The sequence below is a fragment of the Lepidochelys kempii genome, chromosome 24, assembly GCF_965140265.1.
Source record: "Lepidochelys kempii isolate rLepKem1 chromosome 24, rLepKem1.hap2, whole genome shotgun sequence".
Lineage (NCBI taxonomy): Eukaryota > Metazoa > Chordata > Testudines > Cheloniidae > Lepidochelys > Lepidochelys kempii.
The window spans coordinates 9,810,372-9,832,975 of NC_133279.1; the positions used below are offsets into that span (position 1 = coordinate 9,810,372).

General features: G+C 58.7%; 1 protein-coding gene across 2 annotated transcripts; it reads right to left on the bottom strand.

Annotated features, from left to right (window-relative positions):
- Positions 1-1,641: 1,641 nt before the first annotated feature.
- On the bottom strand, positions 1,642-21,327 carry IGSF8 (immunoglobulin superfamily member 8). Of its 2 annotated transcripts, none has more exons than XM_073322747.1 (7): positions 20,840-21,327; positions 11,846-12,220; positions 8,875-9,342; positions 7,783-8,196; positions 6,908-7,312; positions 6,202-6,350; positions 1,642-4,639 (listed from the first exon to the last, which is right to left on the bottom strand). In XM_073322747.1, exons 1-6 carry the CDS (start codon positions 20,898-20,900, stop codon positions 6,235-6,237), a joined length of 1,839 nt encoding a protein of 612 aa, XP_073178848.1. In that variant the 5' UTR covers positions 20,901-21,327; the 3' UTR covers positions 1,642-4,639; positions 6,202-6,234. The 2 variants fall into 2 exon arrangements, with proteins under 2 accessions (XP_073178848.1, XP_073178847.1); XM_073322746.1 differs by having other exon boundaries at positions 1,642-4,830; positions 20,840-21,326.
- Between the last annotated feature and the right edge of the window lie 1,277 nt (positions 21,328-22,604).

The window sequence follows — 22,604 nt, forward strand, 5'->3', positions numbered from 1 at the left end:
GGCCTGGGGTGCTGCTGGCAGCTCCAAAGATGCCATGGCCTCTTCCAGCAGATGAGGGGCTAATGATCCCAGAGGGTGGCACGATCCCCATGGCTAGCAGGAAAGGAATTACAGGGGGACCCTCCGCAGGCTGGTGCGAGTCCCCTCTGTAGTGACACCTTGGGCAAGTTCCAACCCTCCTACTTCCCCACCAGAGAAACACACAAGAGCTCCCGCCACAGCATGCCTAGGTCAGAGGTGCAAGGAGGCCCAGCTGGGTAGCTCAGGCTCCATGCCCCTTATCATCCCCCCTTGGAGCTGCTGGCTAGTGCCCTTGGAGTGAGCCCCCACCGGCTTCCAGGAGCGAGGGGGCAGACAGCTGTAATGGATTCGTGTGGCATTCAAGCGGAAACAACCCCACCCGCTCCAGGCAAAAGAATAAAATAAACTAAAATCCCCCCCAAATCCAAAGTAGAAATAAAAAGCCTAAAACAAACTGCCCCCACCCTGCCTAAGCCAGGCTGCCCACTCCCTAGCGCACCAGAGGGAGCTGGCGTGGGGAGGGACCCCAGACAGAAGGAGCCAGCTCTCTCCTCAGTGACAGCACCTGGTATCCCAAAGGCAGAGACTGGGAGCCAGGGCTCAGTGAGCCCCATTGCCATCTCCCCGCCCAGCCACCCCTGCTGCGACAGGGTCATTCGCTGATTAGAAAACAGAGTTACAAAGTAGATTGCACAAGGTCAGGGCAGAGTGGGTTTGGCCAGCGTCCTGGGAACAGACAGGTCAGAGGCTTAGGGATACGATTTGCTATGGCATGCGCAGCAGCGAGCCCTGCTTCACAAGGGAGCAATTCAGTGCAAGCCCAGGGCTCCCACTCGGAGCAGGTTCCGCCTGGCGGTAGAAGAGTCCTGTCAGCTCCAAAGTGATCCTGAAGATCTAGGCAGGTGGAGTTCCCAGGGGTCTACGTGCCACTGGGCTGAAATGAGATTTGGAGATCTAAATCCTATCCACGTCCAAATTGGCTTACACCTTATGTAGTCACTTGCACTAGTGCAAGCCCCGCCCAGGTCACTGCGGGAGTGTTTCCCTACCCACTGTGAACTAGTCCGTCTAAATGACTGCACAAGGTGCGGGGGTGGGAGAGAGCAGCAACCCTCTGATTCTGTACAATCATTAGAAATCTAGCCCTGGGTTGAGCTGAACCGGTTTAGGCCCGCTCCCAACCTCATTCATGCTGGCGTGACTCCACTGGAGCGTTGCCAGATTTATACAGGTGCAAGAGGAGAAACGGACGAATTTGCCAAGGGTTGTGGTGCATTCTCCATTACCGGCAATTCTTACATCAAGATTGGATGTTTTTCTAAAAGCTCAGCTCTAGGCCTGCACTATCCAGGTCAGACGAGATGATCACAATGGTCCCTTTCAGCCTTCAAAACGATGAATAAAGCCTAGATGTCTTTAAAACAAATCAACATCCCCTCCCCTCCCCTCCTCCCCCACTGCAACCACTTGGAATAGCTGGTGCTTAAAGCCCCAGCTTGCCGGAGGCAGATACCATCCTACCTGAGACTCGTTTTGAAAATAAGGAAGTTTCCAGTCCTCGTAAGTGGAGAGAAAAACTGGAAAACGTGACTCTGAAAGGCTCAAACCAGGATGCAAATAGAAAGAACCTAAATGTATTGTTTTATTATTTTTAAAATGTCATGATTTTTAAGCTAATCTTCTGATTTGTGGGGAATGGAATGCAATTCACCACTGAATGATTAGCAGTTCTGCTCCCCCCACACCGAGTCCCCTGGCAACCCAAAGCTGCAAACCTGAAAGTGAAACGGATTAGCACCCCATATGAAATTGGCATGCCTGTTTCACAGCTGGGAGGGAAAGGGGAGTATCAAGCAGGACGCAATCTGCCTGCGCAGTGACATTGCTGTTTGGACGGTTAAAGTCTCCATTTCCAACAGGTGAGGCTTCACCCACAGCCCTGGCAAAGCCAGCCGTTTGCGATATAGGATTTCCCTCTCAAGTTTTCCCACTCTGAAGCTCTGCTGGCAGATTTTGGCTTGACCCTGGGCTGCTCCCCGAAGACAGTTTCACCGTTTACCTGCCCCATCTACTCCAGCCCTGTGCCCAGAAGCCCAGGCAGCGACTGTAAAAGGCCATTGTGCAGCGCTGTGGAGTTATAGGCAGGCCCTGGGGAACAATACAAGGAAATGCTCTTTGCTAGGACGGGAACCTCCTTGTGACACCACATCACGTTAATGAAAAATGAGTCCAACTCCCCCACCCCTGCTCCCAACATGGGCCAGGATTTCCATGGCAACGGATTAGATCCATGGGAGAGACTTGGGGTCTGCAGGAATCATCAGTCACTAAACCTAAAGGCAAGAGGCCTGGCAAGGCTCTGGGGTTCGCACACGTGAATCCTGACCCGTTAACCCCTCCCTAGGCTCCCTTGAACAGTCAGTCAAGCTGAATTGCGTGTGGATTTGTGACTTAAACCAAATCTGAGCTGTACTCTCCAGAGTGAGAAAAAAAAAACAACCCAACAACCAGGCATTAACCCCTCCCGTGCCCCCCAGCAACACCACAGTTACTACCCAATTTAGCAAGTGAGCCAAAACGGAAATGTTTATAAAATGGACTTTCTAGAAACATTCCACATCGACCCTGAGTTCCGGAAAACGGCTTCCCTCTCTAACATGTAACATAAAATAGTTACAAAGGTTTGGGATGATCTCTAGTGATGTTACACCACACCGTCATTACTAAATCTATCTAGATCTCTGTATAGCACTGTGGATAGACAGGATCAGATCCTCTGCTGGGGTTAGACACCCTCATTCAGCAAAGCGTGTGTTTACCTGTAAACACGGGAGCATTCTCAGTTACTTCAATGGAACAAGTGGCTGATTTCGAGGGCTTTGCTGCATCAGGGCCAGATGGCTCGGGCCCTTACAGCAAGGATTCGATCCTGCCGAGTGGCGTCCTGTTGAAGGAGCTATGTTGATTTACACCAGATAAGGATCTGATCCTATATCTCTAAAAAGAGACTAATAATTTATACATCTATGTACAGTGGTTGTCTCTATTTAGTGCTTATCTGTATAAACGTGTTATTTTCCAACACATACTATACTGTGCTCGTCTGATAGGGTAATTTTGGGGAACACCCCATTGTGCCAAGACCAGTCACAGGAACGACCGTTACGTGGGTAGAGGTTTTTCTAAACCGTGTCAGCAATGTGTACGGCCGATTGCCCTGGTTTTAACAGCGACATTCCAGGCAGCTTTGGAAAATCCTGGCTGTCGTATGCCTGTTACATTAAAACCACAACATCAAAACCAACCGCTCTTTTCTAAAGCCTGGCATTCTAGGCGACTCCCCAGCACCCAGAAGAATAAAGGGCAAGCAACGCCAGCAGCGGTTCTCACCCTCTGCCCAGTGCCTTCGTTTGGCATGTCTCTTGCCAGCCTGGGCACTTTCACTCTTGCAGGGACCTGGGGGAAGGTTTCATTGAAAATCTGCCACCAATTGTTTTAGCCCCTCTCCACAGATATCAGGTTTTAGGATCTATTTAACAAACGCAAACTCCATGGCCACTGATGCATGTGTCCCTTTAAGAGAAATACATGAGCCGGATTCTGCCGTTTACACCACAGCTGGAATCCTGGCTCCACTGCAGATCATGGGGGGTTTTCCATTGACTTCAGTGGGGCCAGGATTTCTCACAGTCAGTGTAAAATGCCACCAGATCAGCCTGAGAGCACAGGTGCAGTGAGCATGAGGGATATACCAGGATCGGACCTGTTGGCTGCAAAGGGACTGCTCTAGGGGCAGGCCCAGCCACTGGTACTGTTTCCAGCCACGGAGTGGCAGGGAGAGGCTGCTCGGCTATTCCTGAAGGCAGAGCTGGGGTGCAATTAAAACCTCAAGTGGGGGGGAGGGGGGACCAAGGAAGGCTGGAGCCCTCAGTCCTTTGGCATTAGAGTCCCTTTCTTCTCTTACACGAAGGCAGACGCCTCTCCCCTCTCAGGTCACCTGAGGTCACATAACCATGACCCGAGCATAGGTCATCAGCATGGTTTGCACCCAGGACCTTCAGCTCTAAAGCACAAGGCTCTACTGCTCCGGCTAGAGGAGTTCCCTCAGCTGGCAACAGTAGCAGGCTGTTGTCCACGTTGTAGGCTACAAGCACGTTACTGACTCTGAGGTCTCCAGTAGATCAAGTCTCAGGTTCCCCAGAGCACAGAGCCACTGGGCCCCTCCCCTAGGGAATGATACACCCTTTCCCTGCGCACAGAGGGCAGAGTCCACACATGTCTAGATCCACAGGACAGCCCAACACATGAGAGGGGAGGGGAGACAAGAGTTACAGACAGAGGGGGTGGAGGATATAGAGTCTCCAGCAGCAACGTCAGCAGTGGGAAAAGCAGCCCCCACACTCCCACCCCAGGTCACAGAGGCCGGGTAGGGAAGGATCAGGGAAGCAGTGAGTCCAGAAGCAGATGAGACAGTGCCGCTGCCCCTCATGTCCTCCGGGGAGGGACGTCTCCAGCCTGGATGTCTCAGACGGATGCATCAACTTCTTGGGAGGGCAAAGTTTGGCCCCGATGCAGGACCCAGGGTCTCTCCCATCTCTCGCCAGGGTCTTGCCTGGATCTGGGTTGAGTTTAGAAAAAAAAAATGGAATGACTCAAATGAAGGAGGAAGCCAGCGTGCAGTCCGAGGAGCTGAGAAGCTGCCCAAGCCGGTCCAGGGAGGTAAGAAGTCAGAAGTCACAAGTGGCGGGAAAAGAAGGGAGCCCAGTGGCCTGAGTGAAGGCTGACAGGAGAGCGAGATGGAGCAGGCACCTGCAGAGAGAGAGAGGGTAGGATCAGGGGCAGCCGGACCAGGAAACCCCAAAGAACCACGGCCAGTTGGCTTAGAACGAGACCTGGACGCAGAAAAAAAGCTTCCGTCCCCTGGAAATATTTCACCTGTTTTTGGTGCTGAATCAGGAGGAGGAGGTCAAAATGTCACAAGTTTCTCACAGAAGTTCAAAGAAATGGCAAAACACTGTTGAGTATTGAACTGATCTGAAACAAACCATCTTCCTGTGCCACCGCGGTGCCTCATGGGAGTTTGTAGTTCCAGTGCCTCACACCCCCATTCTTCCCTCTGGGTGGGCTCGGAGGCTGAACTACAACTCCCATGAGGCACTGCGGCCACACAGGAAGATGCGCTTTAATGTTGAGCGGATTTGGAAGAAAGAACAAAACATTCTGGTTCCGTTCAACAAACCAAGATGTTTCCATTGAGGTGGAACTGGACCCCAAACAAAGGATTTTGCTGAGATTTATGTGACGGGGGAAAAAAAAAACCCAAAAGTTTCAGCAAAATCAAAGTTTTTCCAAACTTTAGAAACATTTGGTTTTGTGGCAACTACATTTTCCATCAGAAAAAACATTCTGATAGAAAATTTCTAACCAGGTCTAGTTCGAACCCAGAACCCTGCCACTGGAACTAAAGGAGAATCTCCATTAGCTGTTTGCAGTACAGGGGTTATGACAAATAGTAGAGTAGATCTGAATCCATCCAGTAGAGGGCAGAAGACACGCACAAATTTAAGGGCCAGCTTTTAACACTCAGACCCACCTTCCCAGCCACACACAGACTAAACCTCTTTAGTCTCCGATTTCTCCTACATGGCCTGTCGTGTGATCCGAAACTATAACACAACAGACCCAAGACTGGCCCCAGGTGCAGCACTTGATGCAAATCATTCATATGCTTTTGATTCACACCCCCTGAAAGCCTGGCTCAAGGGGGCCTGGAGTGGTGCTCCCCTGGGACTTCACACTGTATTTGGCAGGGCTGGGCACAAGTTGGGGGAGGTGGGGAGCAGCGGATCTAGCTGTGTGTCGGGGATCAAAGAACACCCACCAATATGGAGCAGAGCTGCCCCAAGAAGGATCATGGATGCAGCATTTCCCATCGGATCCCCTCTACCCCCATCCCTTCAGAGGGCGCACAGAGTGTGATCCATATGGGCAGTGCCAGTTCTCCCAGCCCCCGGGGGAAGTAAATCTGCTGCCCAAGAACAACCTGGGCACACAGCAAAGCCCCTGGGAGCGAGGAGCCCAGCCTTGCTCTATGGCATCCCCCCAGCAGGAGAGGGTAGGTGAAGGGGCATAATGCAGTTCCCTCCCCCACCCACGCCCCTTGCTCAGAGGCCAACTCACCTGCAGTGCCCTGGGGCCGGTCTCTCGCGTGCTTCACCTTTTGCGGAGCCGCCTCATAAAGCAGCAGGTGATGGTGGCGAGGATGGTGATGCCCGTGAAGAGGGCGCTGGCGACGCCCACGATGAGGGGGATGAACAGGGTGTCCATGACTGGGGGGGGAGAGCAGAGAGGCCCGTCAGACCTGGTGCGGGAGGGGGCTTTGAGCAACCGGGCCCGGGGGCCATCAGCCGGAGAGCTGGCAGAGAAGCCGGGTGGCAGGAGGTGTAGAGGGCTTGGACGGGAGGGGGATTAGCTAGGCTGCCCTCTGGTAGAGGGCACAGAGCCAGCCCCATTTTGCCCAGAGGCACCTCCAAGCCCCACAGCAGCTTCTGCTGTCAGGCTGGACAGACGCATGGCGCATTGGGGGGCAGCACTCAGCAAGGACACGTGGTGGGGGGAGGGGGGCGGGAGGGGAATGCACCAACACTCACCCAGGACTATGGGGGGGTGGCGTCACACCGGCACTCACCCAGGGCGTAGGGATACATGGAGAATGGGCAGCACCGAGTGGCACTCACCCATGGTGGAGGGATAAACCGGGGGATGGGGGAGATGCGGCGCACACAGCACTCACCCCGGGCGTAGGGATACACGGGGAATGGGCAACGCCAAGCGGCACTTGTCCATGGCATAGGGATAAATGTAGGGGGGTGCACGCAGAACTCACCCCGGGCGTAGGGATACACGGCGACGGAGTTGGACTTCACAGCCCCGGCATTGTACCAGCTGCGGTCAGGGTAGCGCACCCAGGAGGTGACGGCGCAGTGGTACCTCCCCTCGTCGGACGGCTGCACCCCGTGGAGCCGCAGCCGGTGGCACTGCGGCCCCACCTTGTCCAGACTCATGTCCCCGCCGGACGCCCGCCTGCCCAGCTCGGCCACGCCCTCGCGGCTCACAGACGCCACCATCCGGCCCTGGGGCTCCTCCTCCCCCACCGTCACCTCCACCCACCAGCTGACGGCCACGTGGACGGCCTGGGTCGACTCCACTGAGATGTTGCACAGCAGCTCGGCCGTGTCCCCGCGGTAGGTGGCGGGGACGGGCAGCCACGCGTAGACCTCCAGCACCACAGCTGCAGGGGAGAGACAAGGGCAGCAGGAGTTAGTGCACCGGAGCTATGGCCCGGGGCCCAGATGCTGAGCCCCCAGGCCCAGCAGGGTCTGAACATCCCCCACCGGCTGAAGCCTGATGCCAGCAGAGGCAGAGGGTCTGGGGCCACACATGGAAATGCAGAGAGGAGGGAACATCTAAAAAACATCACAAAGTTGCCCTTAAGGCATCCCCCAGCAGAGGGCGCTGTAGGGAACAGGGCAGGAGAACTAGCTGTGGGGGGAGCTCCTAAATACTCCAGCCCCGGCCTCCCCCAGCAGGGAGCGGGGCAGGAGCGCTGGCTATGGGGTGCTCACACCCAGGCCAATCACACCCTGTCGGAGCAATAGGAATCAGCATGGCCAGGGGCACAGGGCAGACAGCAGGAGTAGGGGTGCAAAGGGGCCCCCCCCCAAATGCATGCCAGCCCCCCACCCAGTCCAAGCTTTGTACCTTCTGATTTCATGTGCACCTTCAGCCCCTGCGAGCTGCTGCTGGCCACCTCCCGCAACTGGGCATTAGGGGAGCGAATGTAGGCCCGGGCCACGCAGCAGTAGGTGCCCGCGTCCCTTGGCTGGGCTGACTCGATCCGCAGCCGGTAGGAGCCGGGGTCAGGTGTCAGCTTCTGCAGCGAGACTTGGCGCCAGCCCACTTGGCTGTTGGCATAGCTCTCCCCAAGGACGGCCACCCCGTCCGTGTCCAGCTGCGCCACCAGCAGCCTGTCCCCCTCGCCCACCTCCCAGCTCACGGCGTATGCCACGTGGGGCGCAGGCGGCACGGGGCCTGATAGGTTGCAAAGAAGCTCCAGGGCATCTCCAGCGCTGAGCCGGACCCTGGGCGGGCTGGCCGACACTGCCAGCTGGCTCGCTGAAAAGGAACCAAAGAGAGAGCTGGGGGAGTGAGAGCATCCACACAGCCCCATCGGCCCCGCCCCAAACGACCCCGTGCTCAGAGATCATTCCACCTAGCACTGACATGTAGCCACCTCTGGGGTGGAGCATGGCTGCTGTTTAACAGCCACACAGCAGTGCTGCACAGCAGCTGAGGGCAGGGGGTGAAGGAGAATTCTGCATTCACTTTGAAGCTGCCTGGGGGGACGGGGGGGCGCGAATATTTCCCTGCCAAGCTGCTGAGCCCTTCACACAAACCTCAACCTGTGAAGCCAGCCAGGGGAACCACAGAATCCAGCTCCCGCGAGGCCCAAGAGTCTGATTCCCTGCCACCTTGCCCCACTTGGTCACTTGCACGGCAATCGTGCAAACACGAGTGCTCTGATTTGTGCCCACTTTGCACCGGAGCTGCACTTTGCACAATCTCGGGGGACAACAGGCCATGCGGTCCCTGCTGGTGGGGACAGACCAAGAGGCAGGATCCCGACAGGCGCAGGGCTAGCAGCTCACGCAGGGCCGGTGCCCGATCCCCCCCGTGCCTGACAGGCAGCATCAGCAAATGCCCTGCTGCCCCATACTGCCCTCCTCATGGGAGCCCAGCCCAGCAAGCACCAACACAGGACGTGGCTTGGGGGTGGAGCCAGCCAGGACTCACCGATGGACTGGACAGTCACCTGGGCCAGCGCTGCCCGCTTCTCAGCAATCAGCTGCCAGCTGCTGTCGGGGTCCTGGATCCATTCACCTACTGTGCAGTGGTAGGTGCCCGCGTCCCCCGGGCGCACCTGCCCGATCGCCAGCTTGTACTGCTCACTGCCTGCCTTGGCCACAGAGAGCTCCCCAGCCCGGTACCGCTCAGCAAAACTCCCGCCAGCTTCCACGGCAAAGTCGCGGCGCACCCCGACCACCTCCTGCAGCGTCTGGTGCCCCACGGGGGCATCTGGGGCCGACACCCCGAAGGAGACGGAGAGATGGGTGTGCTGCTGCGTCTGGCTCTGGGCCGTGCAGCTCAGCTGCAGCTCCTGGCCCTCCGACAAGCTGAGCTGCAGTGGGGAGGTGCCAGCCATGCGGCTTCGGAGATGGGGCCTGGGTGTGGGGGCCAAGACCCAGAGCATGTCAGGGATCACTGCAGGGGTGCGGAGAGAGAGAGTGAGACATAGATGTGAGCACGGTCAGGCCTGGCTTTGTCTTGCTGGTCACTGAAGTTAGGGAATCAAAATGCCCAGGGATGACCCCTCAGCTCCACCACTCAGGGAAAGCGTGTGGGGAAGGAGAGAGCTGGGGGGTGCCAAGTCAGAGCCAGATTAGTCCATGGTTCCAGAATGAGTTTGGGGCAGAACCAGGAGTCAGGCTCCCATCAACCCTCTCCTGCTCTAACGGCTCTTTCCCTTTGATGTCCGATATCTTCCCCCCACCCCGACCCCCCATAGCTTTAATCCCCTTGGACGCTGCCCCATGGCCATAAATGCCTGTAGGCCACAGGCTGATGGGAGAGAAAACCCCGCAGCCCTAAGGACACCCCAAAGCCACAGCTCGCCCTTTGGTTCCTCAGCACCCCCTGCTGGCTGAAACGGGGGGGTGGAGCTATCCCAACACCAGGCAGAGAGTCCCAGAGCGGCTCAGTCACTAGCCCCTGCAGGACACTGAGATCCCAATGGGCCATGGAGCCCAAACTCCACTCTCACCCCCATGGGGCGACACTGGCCAAACCCTTGGGTTGTAGCCACAAGGGGCCTGATCCTGTTCGGGCCTAAGCACTCAACTCCCAGGGCAGCCACCGAGCCAGGGCGCAGGTTTGCAAGCTGCTCTCTCTGGCCCAGCAGCCTTTGTGGAAGTTGACGATGCCTGGCAGGATTGGGCCCCTAAACCCAGCTGACCCCCCGCAGCTTTGGAGCCCTTTTCCAGAGCCTCTGGATGGCAGAACACAGCCTCTGCTAGCCCAACTCCCCTACCCAGCACTGGGGCTCAGGCTGCCCGGCTCTGGGGCGAGCGCACGGTTGCCTCCTGTCCAAGGGGGCTCCCTCCAGGACAGGGCTGATGCCCATGGCGGGTGGGAGCTGCTCCAGGTCTGTAGATAAGAGCCAGAGCCCTGGGCCTCTCTGAGGTGAAAGACCCTATTGCGCACCTCACTCATGCCAGGCAGGGAGAGCGTGAGGTATAGGTGGGGGGCGGGGGAGATGCCTGGATCTCCTGTGCATCTGCCATGCCCCAGAGACATCCCAACCCACACCCCTCTCACCCAACAAAACGAATCCCCCTGCTGGGGCCTGCTCTGCTCTGCGAAGGCTGCAGCATGTCTCCCAGCCCATCCCGCTCAGGAGCTCGCTGGTCCCCTGGGAAGACCCCAACGAGCGAATCCAAAGAGCCCAATCAAGTGGGAACATCCCAAGGCGCAGCTGGCTCCTGGCCAGGCTGCAGGGTATGAGGAACTGCGGGGTTCCCCATTCTCTGTCCCTGGTCCCCTTTCTGAAGAACAAGCTCCAGAGGGGCGATATGATCTCAGCCATCCATGCTGCGTTGCCTGGCATGCGGGCGCCGGGGATTCCCACAAGTCGCTCCCTTACAGGAAAGGAAAAAGCCCCGAGATTCCCCTCAGGGCGGCAGGGGGACAGAGCGCGTGAGGGTGACTCCACACCTGGGTGCAGTCACTTTTCACCTCCTCAGAGCCAGGCCCAGGCCCCACGAAGGGCCCTAGCACAGACAGGTACCTGCAACACAACACTCCTCTGGCTCCACAGCCGGTGCCGGGAGAGTCAAGCGCATGCCCGTCACTAGGCCCTTTTTGTGTATATAGGAGACTCTCGACTCAGCAGGTGCCCTAGGACTGGGACAGCAGGAGGCTGGGGGTCAGGACTGAGGGGCATCAGCAGAGCTGTTGGGGGGAGTAGCTGAGACAACTGAGGGGGGCAGTGGGTCAGGCTTTGGGATGCCTTGTGCTCCCCATATTCTAGATCATACCAAGCTCTGCGCATGGTATAAATTACGGCAGCCTTGAGGTTGCTCTAACTTGGAACCCTGGGGCAGAGTAAGATAGAGCAATCTCAAGGCTGCTGTAATTTACACTGTGGGCAGGACTTGGTATGATCCAGACTATAGGGAGTGCATAAAACAGAATCCTCCCTGAAGCAACAGACTGAGGGCAGAGAGCATTTGTACAGCGCCTAGCGCAATGAGGCTCTGACCTAGGCCTGGCCCTTGGGCACTACCATGGTACAGAGAACAAGTACAGGGTCAGTCACTATAGCGGCCTGATGCACCGCAGCCACCCACCTCCTCGTGCCTCATTTGCACCAGGCTGCAGGGTATGAGGAACTGCGGGGTTCCCCACGCTCTGTCCCTCTTCCTCTTTCTGAAGAACAAGCTCCAGAGGGGCGATATGATCTCAGCCCTCCTCACTGGCCCTCGTCACTGGTGTAAGTGACACATACAAGGGTCTGGGTGGCAGCAGAGAATTGGGATCTTTATTTTAGGGATTCATCTTGGCACTGGGGGGGTGGGCGATAAGGGGGGTTTACAGCCACCCTCCCTGTCTTGTCCCCAAGGCTGGAATGGGGTAACTGGGAGCCAGGCGGTGTGCATGGGGCAGCCCCCAGCCCTGGAGTCCCCCGAGTTGCACGGCACCCAGGTACCTTTCAGCACCACCTTGCTGCTGTAGTTGCCATGGTACATGGAGTCGGTGGTGGGCGTGTAGCACTCGTAGACGCCGGCGTCCTCGGCCCGCAGCCGGGCCACGCGCAGCTCCACAGCGTCGCCATGCAGCCGCTGCACCGAGACCTCGCCGCTCTGCACGCGGGGGCTGAAGAGGGCGTAGGGGAAGGCGGGGTCCCTGGTGCTGACTATGCCGATGGAGATCTCGGGGGCCGTCGGGCGGTACAGGAACCACTCAAAGTGCTGCAGCGTGGGGCCCTCGTACTCCGAGACGCTGCAGGGGATGGAGATGGCTGTGCCCTCCACGCGGAACAGGGGCCCTGGGGGCAGGTGCACCTCCCGCGCCCCACACAGCCCTGCAGAGAAGGAAGGGGAGGCGTTAGCGATAGGGGGAATTACAGAGCACAGCCCGTCTCATCCCTCAGCGCATAGGGGCCGAGGAGCTCCCATCCCCCACCTCTGTGCCCCCCTGGGGTCTGCGTCCCCACAGTACACTCCTCTTCCCAGGAACCCCACAGTACTTCTCCTGGGGCTCCTCTAGGGGCCCCAACCCCTGCCAAGCACATCCCCAGAGCCCCACCCCCCTCATTGTGCCCCCTATCACTCCATCATCCTTACACGCTCTCCTTCTCAGGCCCCCTATACATCCCCTGGGGGGTCCCATGTCACAACTAGCCATGTACTTCCTCTAGAGTGAACAGCCCCCAACCAATGGGCTCCATCCCCCATGCCTCCAAGACCCCATCCCCCAGGAACATCCCTTGGACCCATCCTCCACCCAAGCAAGTCCAGAGCACCGCTCTCCCCAACAGTCAGTTGTTCTCAGCCCCCAACTAGCAACATGCTGCTTGTCTCCCTCTAGTGGCTGCTCCACAACAGGACAACAGCCTACTGCTGCCAGCAGCATCACTCCTTCAGCTCCAGCAGCGGAGGCCAGGGCCATGGTGCAGGAGGCCTGGGCCATGGTACAGGAGGCCCCGGGTTCAAGTCCTGGCAATGTGGGGGTATATGAACTCCCACTGGAAAGTGGCTTCCTCCACCCTGGCCCTAGGTGCCTTGGCTCCTGGTGCAGAGACCAGGCCAGCTGGCGGCGGAGGGAAGGGAACTGGAGTGGCTTAAGGGGAGGAGGCCCCGGGACATGGATCACAGGTGGGAGCAGATGGGACTTGTGGACAGATAGCATCCATTGAATCCCTTGGTCTTTCCAGCCCTGGATCCCAGACCTCTTCACAGCCCCGACCCCGAGGAGCTAAACCTCCCAGCCCCTGCTGCCGCTGCACAGGGAGGGGGAAGGGGCTGCCCCAGGTCACACATCGAGTGGCTAGGAAAGGAACCCAGGAGTCCAGCTTCTGGATCTGTGCTCTAACCACTAGAGAAGGCTGCCTCAGGTTTGGTTTACAGAAACCATGGGGCAAGTGATGATTTACCCCCTCCCCTGTCATTCAGCCCCATAGCAGGGAAATCCTTTGCACTCCCCCTGTCCCAGCCCCCCTGCACCCACTTGACTCAACCACCTGCTTCCAGCACAACTGCATCCCCCACATCCTCTCTCACCTGTACAGCTCCCAAGCACATCTCAGGACCCAACACCTTCCCAGAGCCAGCTGCACAACTTCCCCCTCTGCTCCCCCAGCATCGGCCACCCTCCTCTTCTGCAGCCATCTCAGCACAGCCTGCCTCTCTGCCCCCACAACTTCTCTAGTCAGCCCCGCCGCTTCAGGCTACCGAGCACCCTCTCCATCGGCCATCACAGAAGTGTCACTTTTGCTGTGTTGCTTTCGTCTGTGAAGTGGTTTCAGATGGGGCCAGATTCCAGGCTGCATCCCCAAAGCGATCCCACACCGGGTGGGGGGAGCAGGTTGCACTGCTACTGCAGGAGCCGAAGCAGCCCCCAGCGTAAGCCAGAGCAGCCCCAAGGCAGCTCTAACTTATGGCAGCTTCCCCAGAAAGTCCGTAGGGCTACATAGCTCAGCTGACTCCCCAGGCCTGCGAGGGGGCCACATAGGTGCTCCTGAACCCAGGGAGGGTGCTTCTCCCCCGGGGGTCTCACAGCCGCTGGAGCTCCACAGAGATGAGGGGTGGGGTTGGTTTGGAGCCTGGCATTGGGGTCAGACTCAGCTCACCAGCCCTTTTCTCCCCCGCCCGGCCCTCTGCCCCATGGCCACTCCCAGTCCGCAGCTGCCGGGAGCACAAACCATGACGCTGCCCGGGATTCCAGACACTGGGCCCGACCCCTTCCTGCTGGGAACTGGGTCAAGGCACAAGGGCCCCAAAGGGCAAGCAAGGAGTCCCATCAGCCCTGGATCCAGTCCTTGCTTTCAATCACAGGTGGCATGAGTGTAGGAATCTCAGACCAATTCCTGGTGAACGTTTGTCTCCATTACAAAGCCACAGGATTAGGCAGCATCTGCCCTGGGCTGGGATAGCTGGGGGTGGGGGGACCTGTAGGCTGGAACTGAGGGGCAGGGAAAGGGGGAGCCCTGGGCTGAGGTAGTGGGGGGGGGGCTGTGGGTCAGAATTGAGGGATGAGATGGGAGCCTTGTGCTGGGATAGCGGGGGGTGGGGCTGTGTGTTGGAATTGAGGAGTGGGAGAGCCCTGGGCTGGGATAGTGGGGGGGGTTGTGGGTTGGAATTGAGGGGCTGGGGGAGCCCTGGGTAGGGAAGGGGGGGCTGTGGGTTAGAACTGAGGGGAACCCTGGGTTGGGATGGCAAGGGGGAGTGGGGTTTGGAATTGAGGGGCAGGGGGAGCCCTGGTGGGACAGTGTGGGGGCATGGGCTGGAATTGAGGGGCATTGGCAGAGCCATGGATCGGGGCGGGGGGGGTGCCCAGTGCGGGGACAGCAGGGGGGGCTATGAGTAGGGACTGACAGGCACTGGAGGAGCTGGGCGGGTGGGAGACTTTGCCCAGCTCAGCCGTTCCCTCGTGAGCAGTAAATTTGCTTCCAGAAGCCAGAACAGTGACTGGCTACATATTTGCTTCCTGCCTTGTGCTGGAGCCGCCTGCCTCGCTGGTGCACCAGCCCCCAAGGGCTAAACCCCTCGCGCGGGAGGAGAGACGCCAACACTCACTTGGCCAGCAGCCAGGAGAACCACACGGGCATCAACTGACTTCCAGGGCGGATGGGGGAGCCGCTGCGATTCCTGGGGCAGTTCAGGGCGAGAGCTTCCCTCACCCTCCCAGCAGACAGACAGCTGCCCTGAGAGGCACCTTCACCTGCAGCTCCCCAGAGGTCACGGCTGGGAAGCAGGGTCGGGAGGCGGGAGCCAAGCCAGGGGTCTGAGCCCCACTGGTATTATGGTAGTGCCTAGAGATCAGAGGGAGGGCCCCCTCGTGCCAGGCACTGCATAGGCGCACAGGGAGAAACTGTCCCTGCCCTTGAGAGCTCACAGGACATAGGAGGGGAAACTGAGGCACCAAGCAGGGAACTGAGGTGCCCAAGGCCAGTGGCAGAGCCAGGAACAGACCTCAAGTCCCAATCCAGTGCTCCGGCCTCGAGCTCACACTGCTACAACCTCAGCTATTTAGCAGCTCCTCAGGAAAAGCTAAGAAAAAACATCTCAGCACAGAACAAATCACAAGCCAGAAAAGGGGCCTAATTCCCAGCAGATTCCCCGATCAAACAGACTGGGGAGTGAGGCAAACCAGCCCCTGCCGGCTCTGCTCTGCAGCCCAACCCAAGGACCTTTGCTCCCGTCCCTGAGCGTTTCCACCCCTGCTCGTCCCCGCCCGAGGACAGCTAGCGCCAGCCTGACATGCCAGCCTTCGTCCCAGCGCAGACCCGGGTCTATTGCCTCATCCTCCACAGGGACAATCGGACTCGGCGCGTGACAGCTCTGGGATGCCGAGGGGACAATAGGGAGGAGGGGGGATGCAGCGCCGTGCTTGCAGCAGGCAGGATGCACAAAAGGCTCCTTCTCTTGCATTTGCACCGTGCAAGGCAAGCTAGCCAGACACACACATGCGCTGCACACCCGGGTCATGCCACCTGGCAGCTAGCTGAGATCCAGGCTGCTCAGACAAAACACAACAGGGACTGGGTCTCAAATGGGTCACGTTTCTCGGTGCACGTTAAAGGGCCGTGCTCGGCACCGATTTCGTTCACTCCGGCACAGACGCTCGTACCTTGATTTCAGCCTGGCTTCTCGCAGTTTCGCTTGTGTCGGCAAATTGACAGGAGCCAGCTAAACCGATCTAGCCATTTCCTGGCTGTGATTTAGTTAGACGGAGGCCGTTTCCGTGCATGGACTAGGTGCCTGAATGGGTGAACTCTTATAAGCCTGGCCCTAAGACTTCAGGCTGGATCACAGATGTCAAAGGACCATCATGCTCCTGCGCGATCCAAGTCAGAGATTATCAAACAGATGCCCACAGCCAGCTCCATAACGACTGCATGAGCCAGAGTGGATCTTACAGACAGACACCCCACATCGCTAGGGCAGCCGTTCCACTAGGTAATTCCCCTCCCTCTTAAAAATGTGCCCTTATTTCCAGCCTGAATTTGCCCAGCTGCCACTCCCCACTGCTGGATCTCATTCTGCCTTTGCCTCCTGGACCAAGGAGCTAATTAACCATTAGGGACAAGACGACTCCTGTTTGTTTACCACACGCAGCAGGGCCTGATTCTCGTTTGCACAAAGGCCCGTTTACACAGACCGCCAGCGGGCGCCGAGGGGCCTTAGAGCCAGCACCGCCGAAACTCACCAGCCAAAATAATTGAAACCAGGTCCTGCCCCGAAGAGCTGACAGAGAAGGCAGAGAGGCAGGGGTGGGGGGTTTGCTGCCGGGTGAGCACCACGGGAGAAACAAGAGGTCCCTGTGTGGTGGCTGAGCAAATAGGAAGGTTTCCACATATAGGGAGCGAGTTGGGGGGGAAGATGCACTTACGGCAGCTGTGCCAAGGGGCCCGACCGGAGGCTCCCATTGGCACCAGAGTGGGGAATAAGCCTTAGTGGAGTCACTAGCTTTGTAACTGGCATCCAGGTACAGGATCACCCATGGGATCCCCGAGACGACATGTCCCTGCCCCTAGGGCGCCCATGGTGACGCTGGTACTGCAGGGCAGACGCAGGTAGGCCAGGAGCGAGCTGGCCAGCCAATGCAATCATGCCAGCCCCTAGCTCTCGCACAGCACAGCCATGATCCCAGCAGTCAGGCACCACCGCCACTTTCAATATGCCGGCCTCGGCCATATCGTCCAAGCACAAATAGGGAAACGGAGGCACAGAGCAGGCAAAGTGACTGGCCCAAGGCCACACACAGAGTCAGTGGCAGAGATGGGGATAGACCCCAGGAGTCCTGATTCTCTAGCCCGGCTCTAACTACTAGACCCCTCCACTTCCTGATAACTCCCAGTCAGACCAGAGCTAAGGCTGAAAATCCAGAGCCAAACACACCTGCCCGCCCCCACCTGGGCCATGTCAAAGAGACGAACAGCCCCTGCTGAGCCTCGGTGCTAACTGCCAGGCCCTGTGTGTGCTTTGAGATGTTCCAGGGTTCCCTATGGGCCCTGGGGGGCAGGGAATAGCTACAGTGTGCTCTGGCCACACCCGCTATGGGCCCTGGGGGGGCAGGGAATAGCCATGGCACCTGTGCTCCGGTCACACCCCCATCTGCCCCTTGTGGGCCAGCGGGTCAATGGCTCATACCCTTCCCCTCGTGCCTTGATCTTAAACCCTCTCTAGAGGCAAACGGGGCTGGCTCTTCAGATCAGGGGCCCTTCCTTAGAGCTGCCTTTCTGCCCATCCCTAGCCGCCCCCACACCCCCCTCACTTGGAGCGGATCACAAGGCCCCGGACTCCAAGGCCCCCTTTTTCCTGGCACAGCCTCTCGTCCAGCAGCCTGGAGCTGCAGCGGAAAAGATTCGAAGGCGGCAGTTCGACACATTCAAGGTTTTTTTGAACCAGGGAGTGAATATTTTGTGGTGAGGAAAGTGACTCACCCTGGCTTTGGTTTCTAAGTAGCATTTCCTGGTTGGGGGGGGTTAAATTCAGCACAGAAAAAAAGATCAGGAGCAGATTCTCCCCCCCACCCCCTTTTTGGAAACTCAGGCTGGAAGGTCTGAAAAGTTTCACTCTTTGGGGGGCTCCTCTGGAACTTCTGGGCTCTGCTCCCGGTTCCCCTTTCCTCCCCTCCTCCCGACTATGAAACTGACCAGGTATGCTGTTAAACAGACCGGGGGGATGACAGCTGAACTTGGGGGTGCCTGTGTCAACTGGGGGCGGGGGCTGTGAGACACAAGGAGAACGCCAGGCTCCAAATCTAATATTTAGCAGTGCATTTGCCTTTCTGCTGCTGGGCTTTCAAAATAATATATTGTGGTTTAAAATCAGAAGTCAGTTTAAGTGAGGATTTTTTGGGGGGTGGGATGAGGGTAGGGACTGTTTGATATACCTAGACTTGGGATTATTATTGTTTGTTTATATTACAGAAGTGCCTCGACTCCTCCGCTGAGATCAGGGCCCCGCTGTGCCAGGCGCTGCACGGATAGAGAGTCCCTGCCCCAGCTGAGATCCTGAGCCCTGCCCCAATCCCCACCCCTCCCAAAGTCCCAGATCCGTCCATATTCATTGCCCCAGGTGCCGCACAGACACAGCTAGAGACACAGGCCCTGCCCTGAAGCGCTCAGTCTGCACAAAGGGTTTAGGGAACGGCAGATTTAAATCTTGATTTAAAATCTGCCGGTGATGGAGAATCCTCCCCAGCCCTGGGGTAAATTGTTCCAGTGCTTAATTACCGTCACTGTTAAAAATCTATGTCTCATTTCCAGCCTCAATTTGTCTAGCTTCAATTTGCAGCCACTGGCTTGAACCCAGATGCCCTGGGTCCCAATCCCATGCCACAGCGCCTGTTTTCCTCTCTAAGGCATGGGGCTGAAATGCAGCGCGCGGGGGGCAGGGCGGGGGGCTGGCTCCTTCATGATGCCGAGAGAGCATAACAACTCCTCTCCTTTGTTGTCATCAAGGTGCAAACTGGGAACCTCAGCGTCACTGAGCCCCATCTCTCCAGCGGTAGCAGTCCTAGGCCGTTATCTTCCAGCAGTCTGGAATGGAATATGACTCACACAGCGCTGGCATGCTCGACTAATTCCTTGGGGTGTTGCAGGAGGAAAGCAGGGTCCCCAGAGCTTGAGTCTCACAAGGTTCAATTACTCTGCCCGGTCACCAGGGCAGAGGGTGGGTGCTGCAGGGAAGAGACGGGTCTGGGAGCTGGGATGGAGCAGCCTGGGCGGTGGATCAGTGGTGTGGCCAGAGCACCCTGCAGTTATTTGCAGCTCCCCGGGGGAAGAAGGGGGTGAATTAGAGCAACCCTAAGGCTGTTCTAATTTACACCAGGGGCAGGCCAGGGCCTGGAATATAAGAAGTGCCAAGGTGGTTTAAAGCCCCTCCCTGCCCAGTGTCCCCAGGGCAGAAGGTTAATGAAAAATCAGGCCCATGACTTCTAGCTGTGATCGTTAAAAGGGCCCGCAGGGCCCGCAGAGCACCTCACCCTTCCGCAGGGGAATTGAGGGAGATTTATGCTGCTTCGCCACTGAAATTCCTTTGGGGGTGGGCAAAGCTCTGACCATGCGGTGCAACCAGCAAGCGCTCGGGCCTGGAACAGGGACCACGATGTCCCAGCTGGGGAGCCGTGGGGTGTGCAGACCTGGGGGCAGAGACTCCTCCTGAGCCCTGCCCCAATCCCCACCCCTCCCAAAGTCCCAGATCCGTCCATATTCACAACTTGGGGCCTGGCCAGCCAGCCCCAGGCAGGACAGATGGAGTCGCCTCCTGGGCCTGACCTGATCTTGCCAGGGCCTCATTTGAAGCGTCCAGAGCCTGTTCTTAGCATGTGGCACAAGGACGACATAACCCCCCCCCACCCCCAACCCAGGAGCCAGCCAATGATCAAAGCCCAACGGATCAGAGGGAAGCAACAACAACAAATGAGGATCAGACTAAATAAATGGAGAGAGACAGAAAAGACAACCCCCCTCCCACACACATACACCCAGCTGCTCGCAGAGGGCTGGGACCATGCCAACAGGCAGGTGCTGCGGTAAATGGGGGTCAGGCCCCATTGCTCTGGGGTGGGCTCTGGGTGGGAAAGGTAGCCCTGGAGGTGTGATCTGCAGGGGTAAGTGCCATGGGCACACATTTCATGGGGGGGGGGTGATAAGTGGGACAAAGGAGTGGGCCAGTCTCTAGGCAGATGCAAGGCAAAGGGTTGTGGGGAGACTGGAGAAGGAGGGATCAGGTAGGGCCCTGTTTCCTTGGATTGGCAGGGGAAATCAAGGGATGTGAACCTTCATCCCCCACCATGGTCCAAGGGGGCTCCCCCCCACCTCCGCACTGCGCCCCCAGCCGCCAAGGGGGCAGGGCTCCCCTCCCCCCCTCGCACTGCGCCCCCCGGTCCCCAGCCGCCAAGGGGGCAGGGCTCCCCTCCCCCCCTCGCACTGCGCCCCGCCCCGGTCCCCAGCCGCCAAGGGGGCAGGGCTCCCCTCCCCCCCTCGCACTGCGCCCCCCCCGGTCCCCAGCCGCCAAGGGGGCAGGGCTCCCCTCCCCCCTTCGCACTGCGCCCCCCGGTCCCCAGCCGCCAAGGGGGCAGGGCTCCCCTCCCCCCCTCGCACTGCGCCCCCCGGTCCCCAGCCGCCAAGGCTCCCCTCCCCCCTTCGCACTGCGCCCCCCGGTCCCCAGCCGCCAAGGGGGCAGGGCTCCCCTCCCCCCTTCGCACTGCGCCCCCCGGTCCCCAGCCGCCAAGGGGGCAGGGCTCCCCTCCCCCCTTCGCACTGCGCCCCCCGGTCCCCAGCCGCCAAGGGGGCAGGGCTCCCCTCCCCCCTTCGCACTGCGCCCCCCGGTCCCCAGCCGCCAAGGGGGCAGGGCTGCCCCATCTCCAGGAGCACACATGCCAGAGGCCCCCCACACCCCCCCCACACATGCCAAGCAACCCGGGCTCCCCGCGCCCCATGCCCCCAGCAGCCCGCGCCCCGGCGACTCACCCAGCAGCAGCAGCAAGGAGCCCAGCACGCCCCGGCGCAGCGGCTCCCTCACGGCTCCCATGGTGGCGAGCACCGGCCGGGGGCTAGGAGCCTTCGCCGGGGACGCGCCGCCCGAGGCAAGACAGCCCGCGGCCCCCTGCGCCGCCTCGGTCGCGTTCGGCCTCCCCCGGCGCCGCCCGATTGCAGCGGGCGCGCAGCGCGGCTCGCCGAGCTGGGAACAGCCGCTGGGCTGCCGAGATCGATCCCCCGGCCCGGCCCCCGCCCCAGCCTGCGCGCCGCCACGTCCCGCGCCTGGGCTCAGGGCTACAGTCGGGGCGGGAAACCCCCCCTCAATTTTCTGCGTCTCGGCTGCGGCCTCCCCGTGGGAGGGGTGGGGGTTGCGCTGAGCGTCCGTGTGCAGCTGTTGCACGTGTCCCACCCCAGAGGCGGCTGCATGTCAGTGCCGGGTGTGGTAAGGGGTCCTTGTGGACCATTACTGCCCGGCTGCTAAACAGCTGCCTTCTTCCACCTCAGAGGTGGCTGCCTTTGAGTGCTGGCTGAGCAATCCTTGGCCCTTTGCACAGTGCTGCCCAACAGGGTGTAGGGGAGCTGCCCTTGGCAGGATGGAGGGTCCCTGGGAGAAGAGGAAATCTGGAGACTTCCCCACCCCCCTCGTGAAATAAGATACCTTAAACTCTGAGAGAGAGTGAGGTCTAGGGAGCCAGGACTCCTGGGTTCTATTCCTTGCTCAGGGAGGGGACTGGGGCCTAGTGATTAGCTCAGAATCCTGCCTGTGGAGCAGAACTCCTGGGTTCTGTTCCCCGCTCTGTCACTGACTTGTGTGACCCTGTGTGAGCCTCAGTTTCCCCTATGTATAATGCAGGTGGCCCTGACCTACCTTGCAGGACTGGAGGCAGCTGGGATTGTTGGGAGGGTTAATTCATCATCTGGCTGTGGAATCAGACTTTCCTATAGCAGTTCAGGAGAAGGTGAAGGACCATTATTGTTAGGGCAGGTGGCGCTGTTGCACCCAGTCATATAAGGTCTGTTTGGTCTCAAGGAAGCAGTGTCAGTCTTTGCTGAAGTGCTGCCTTGTTGTTACTTTTTTGGGGATACAATTGCTTTTGGGGGAGCTGTTGCAAGCAGTTTGCTCCCTGCTGGAATATCTTGAAGGAGAGTCAGTTCTTGGGGCAGAGCTGCCCCCTGGGAACGAGGTGTGGCTGTGTGGGCTGAGATATCAGAGAGGGGGGCGTTGCCTGCCTGTGGTCTGGGATGCCACTGTTCTGGGACTGGTGCATACAGTGTAAATAAACAAGTGGTGCTAAGAATACACAGGGGCTCCATGTCACAGGTTTCTCCTCCAATGGAAAACTGACTTGCTAGGCCCCAAAATCTGCTACTGTTTGGCAAAGGGGTGACAACATTAACCCTACTGCCCCTCTTATCATACAACGGTCTCCTGAACACAAGACTTATCTAGCTGCTTTTTCAAATGCAGCTCAGCTGTATTGTTGGGAAACTCCCCCAGAAGCCAAGAACACCCCACCCCTCCCCAGACACACACACTCTCACCCTTGGGCATGGACTAAGTGCTGGATCTGAGTGGGGAGACATGCAGGACCAGCTTGGGGCTTTGTAGCTCAGGCCCAGGCCTGCTGTGAAAGTGTTTGATGCTGGCTCCTTACTGCCGCGCCTGTGCCTGCTGTGGGAAACCCTCAGGCTGTGGGAAATCTTTCTCCCTGGGATCTGGTAAGAATCTGCCTGAATCTCGAGCCCCAGACCTCAT

What these genes read in the sequence shown, in the direction of transcription:
- IGSF8 (XM_073322747.1), bottom strand. Translation starts at nt 20,900, where the DNA reads ATGGGAGCCGTGAGGGAGCCGCTGCGCCGGGGCGTGCTGGGCTCCTTG. An exon ending in CTCCTTGCTGCTGCTGCTGG is followed by an intron (nt 12,221 to 20,839) that starts GTGAGTCGCCGG and finishes CCTTCTCTGCAG; the next exon opens with GGCTGTGTGGGGCGCGGGAG. An exon ending in CAGCAAGGTGGTGCTGAAAG is followed by an intron (nt 9,343 to 11,845) that starts GTACCTGGGTGC and finishes GCACCCCTGCAG; the next exon opens with TGATCCCTGACATGCTCTGG.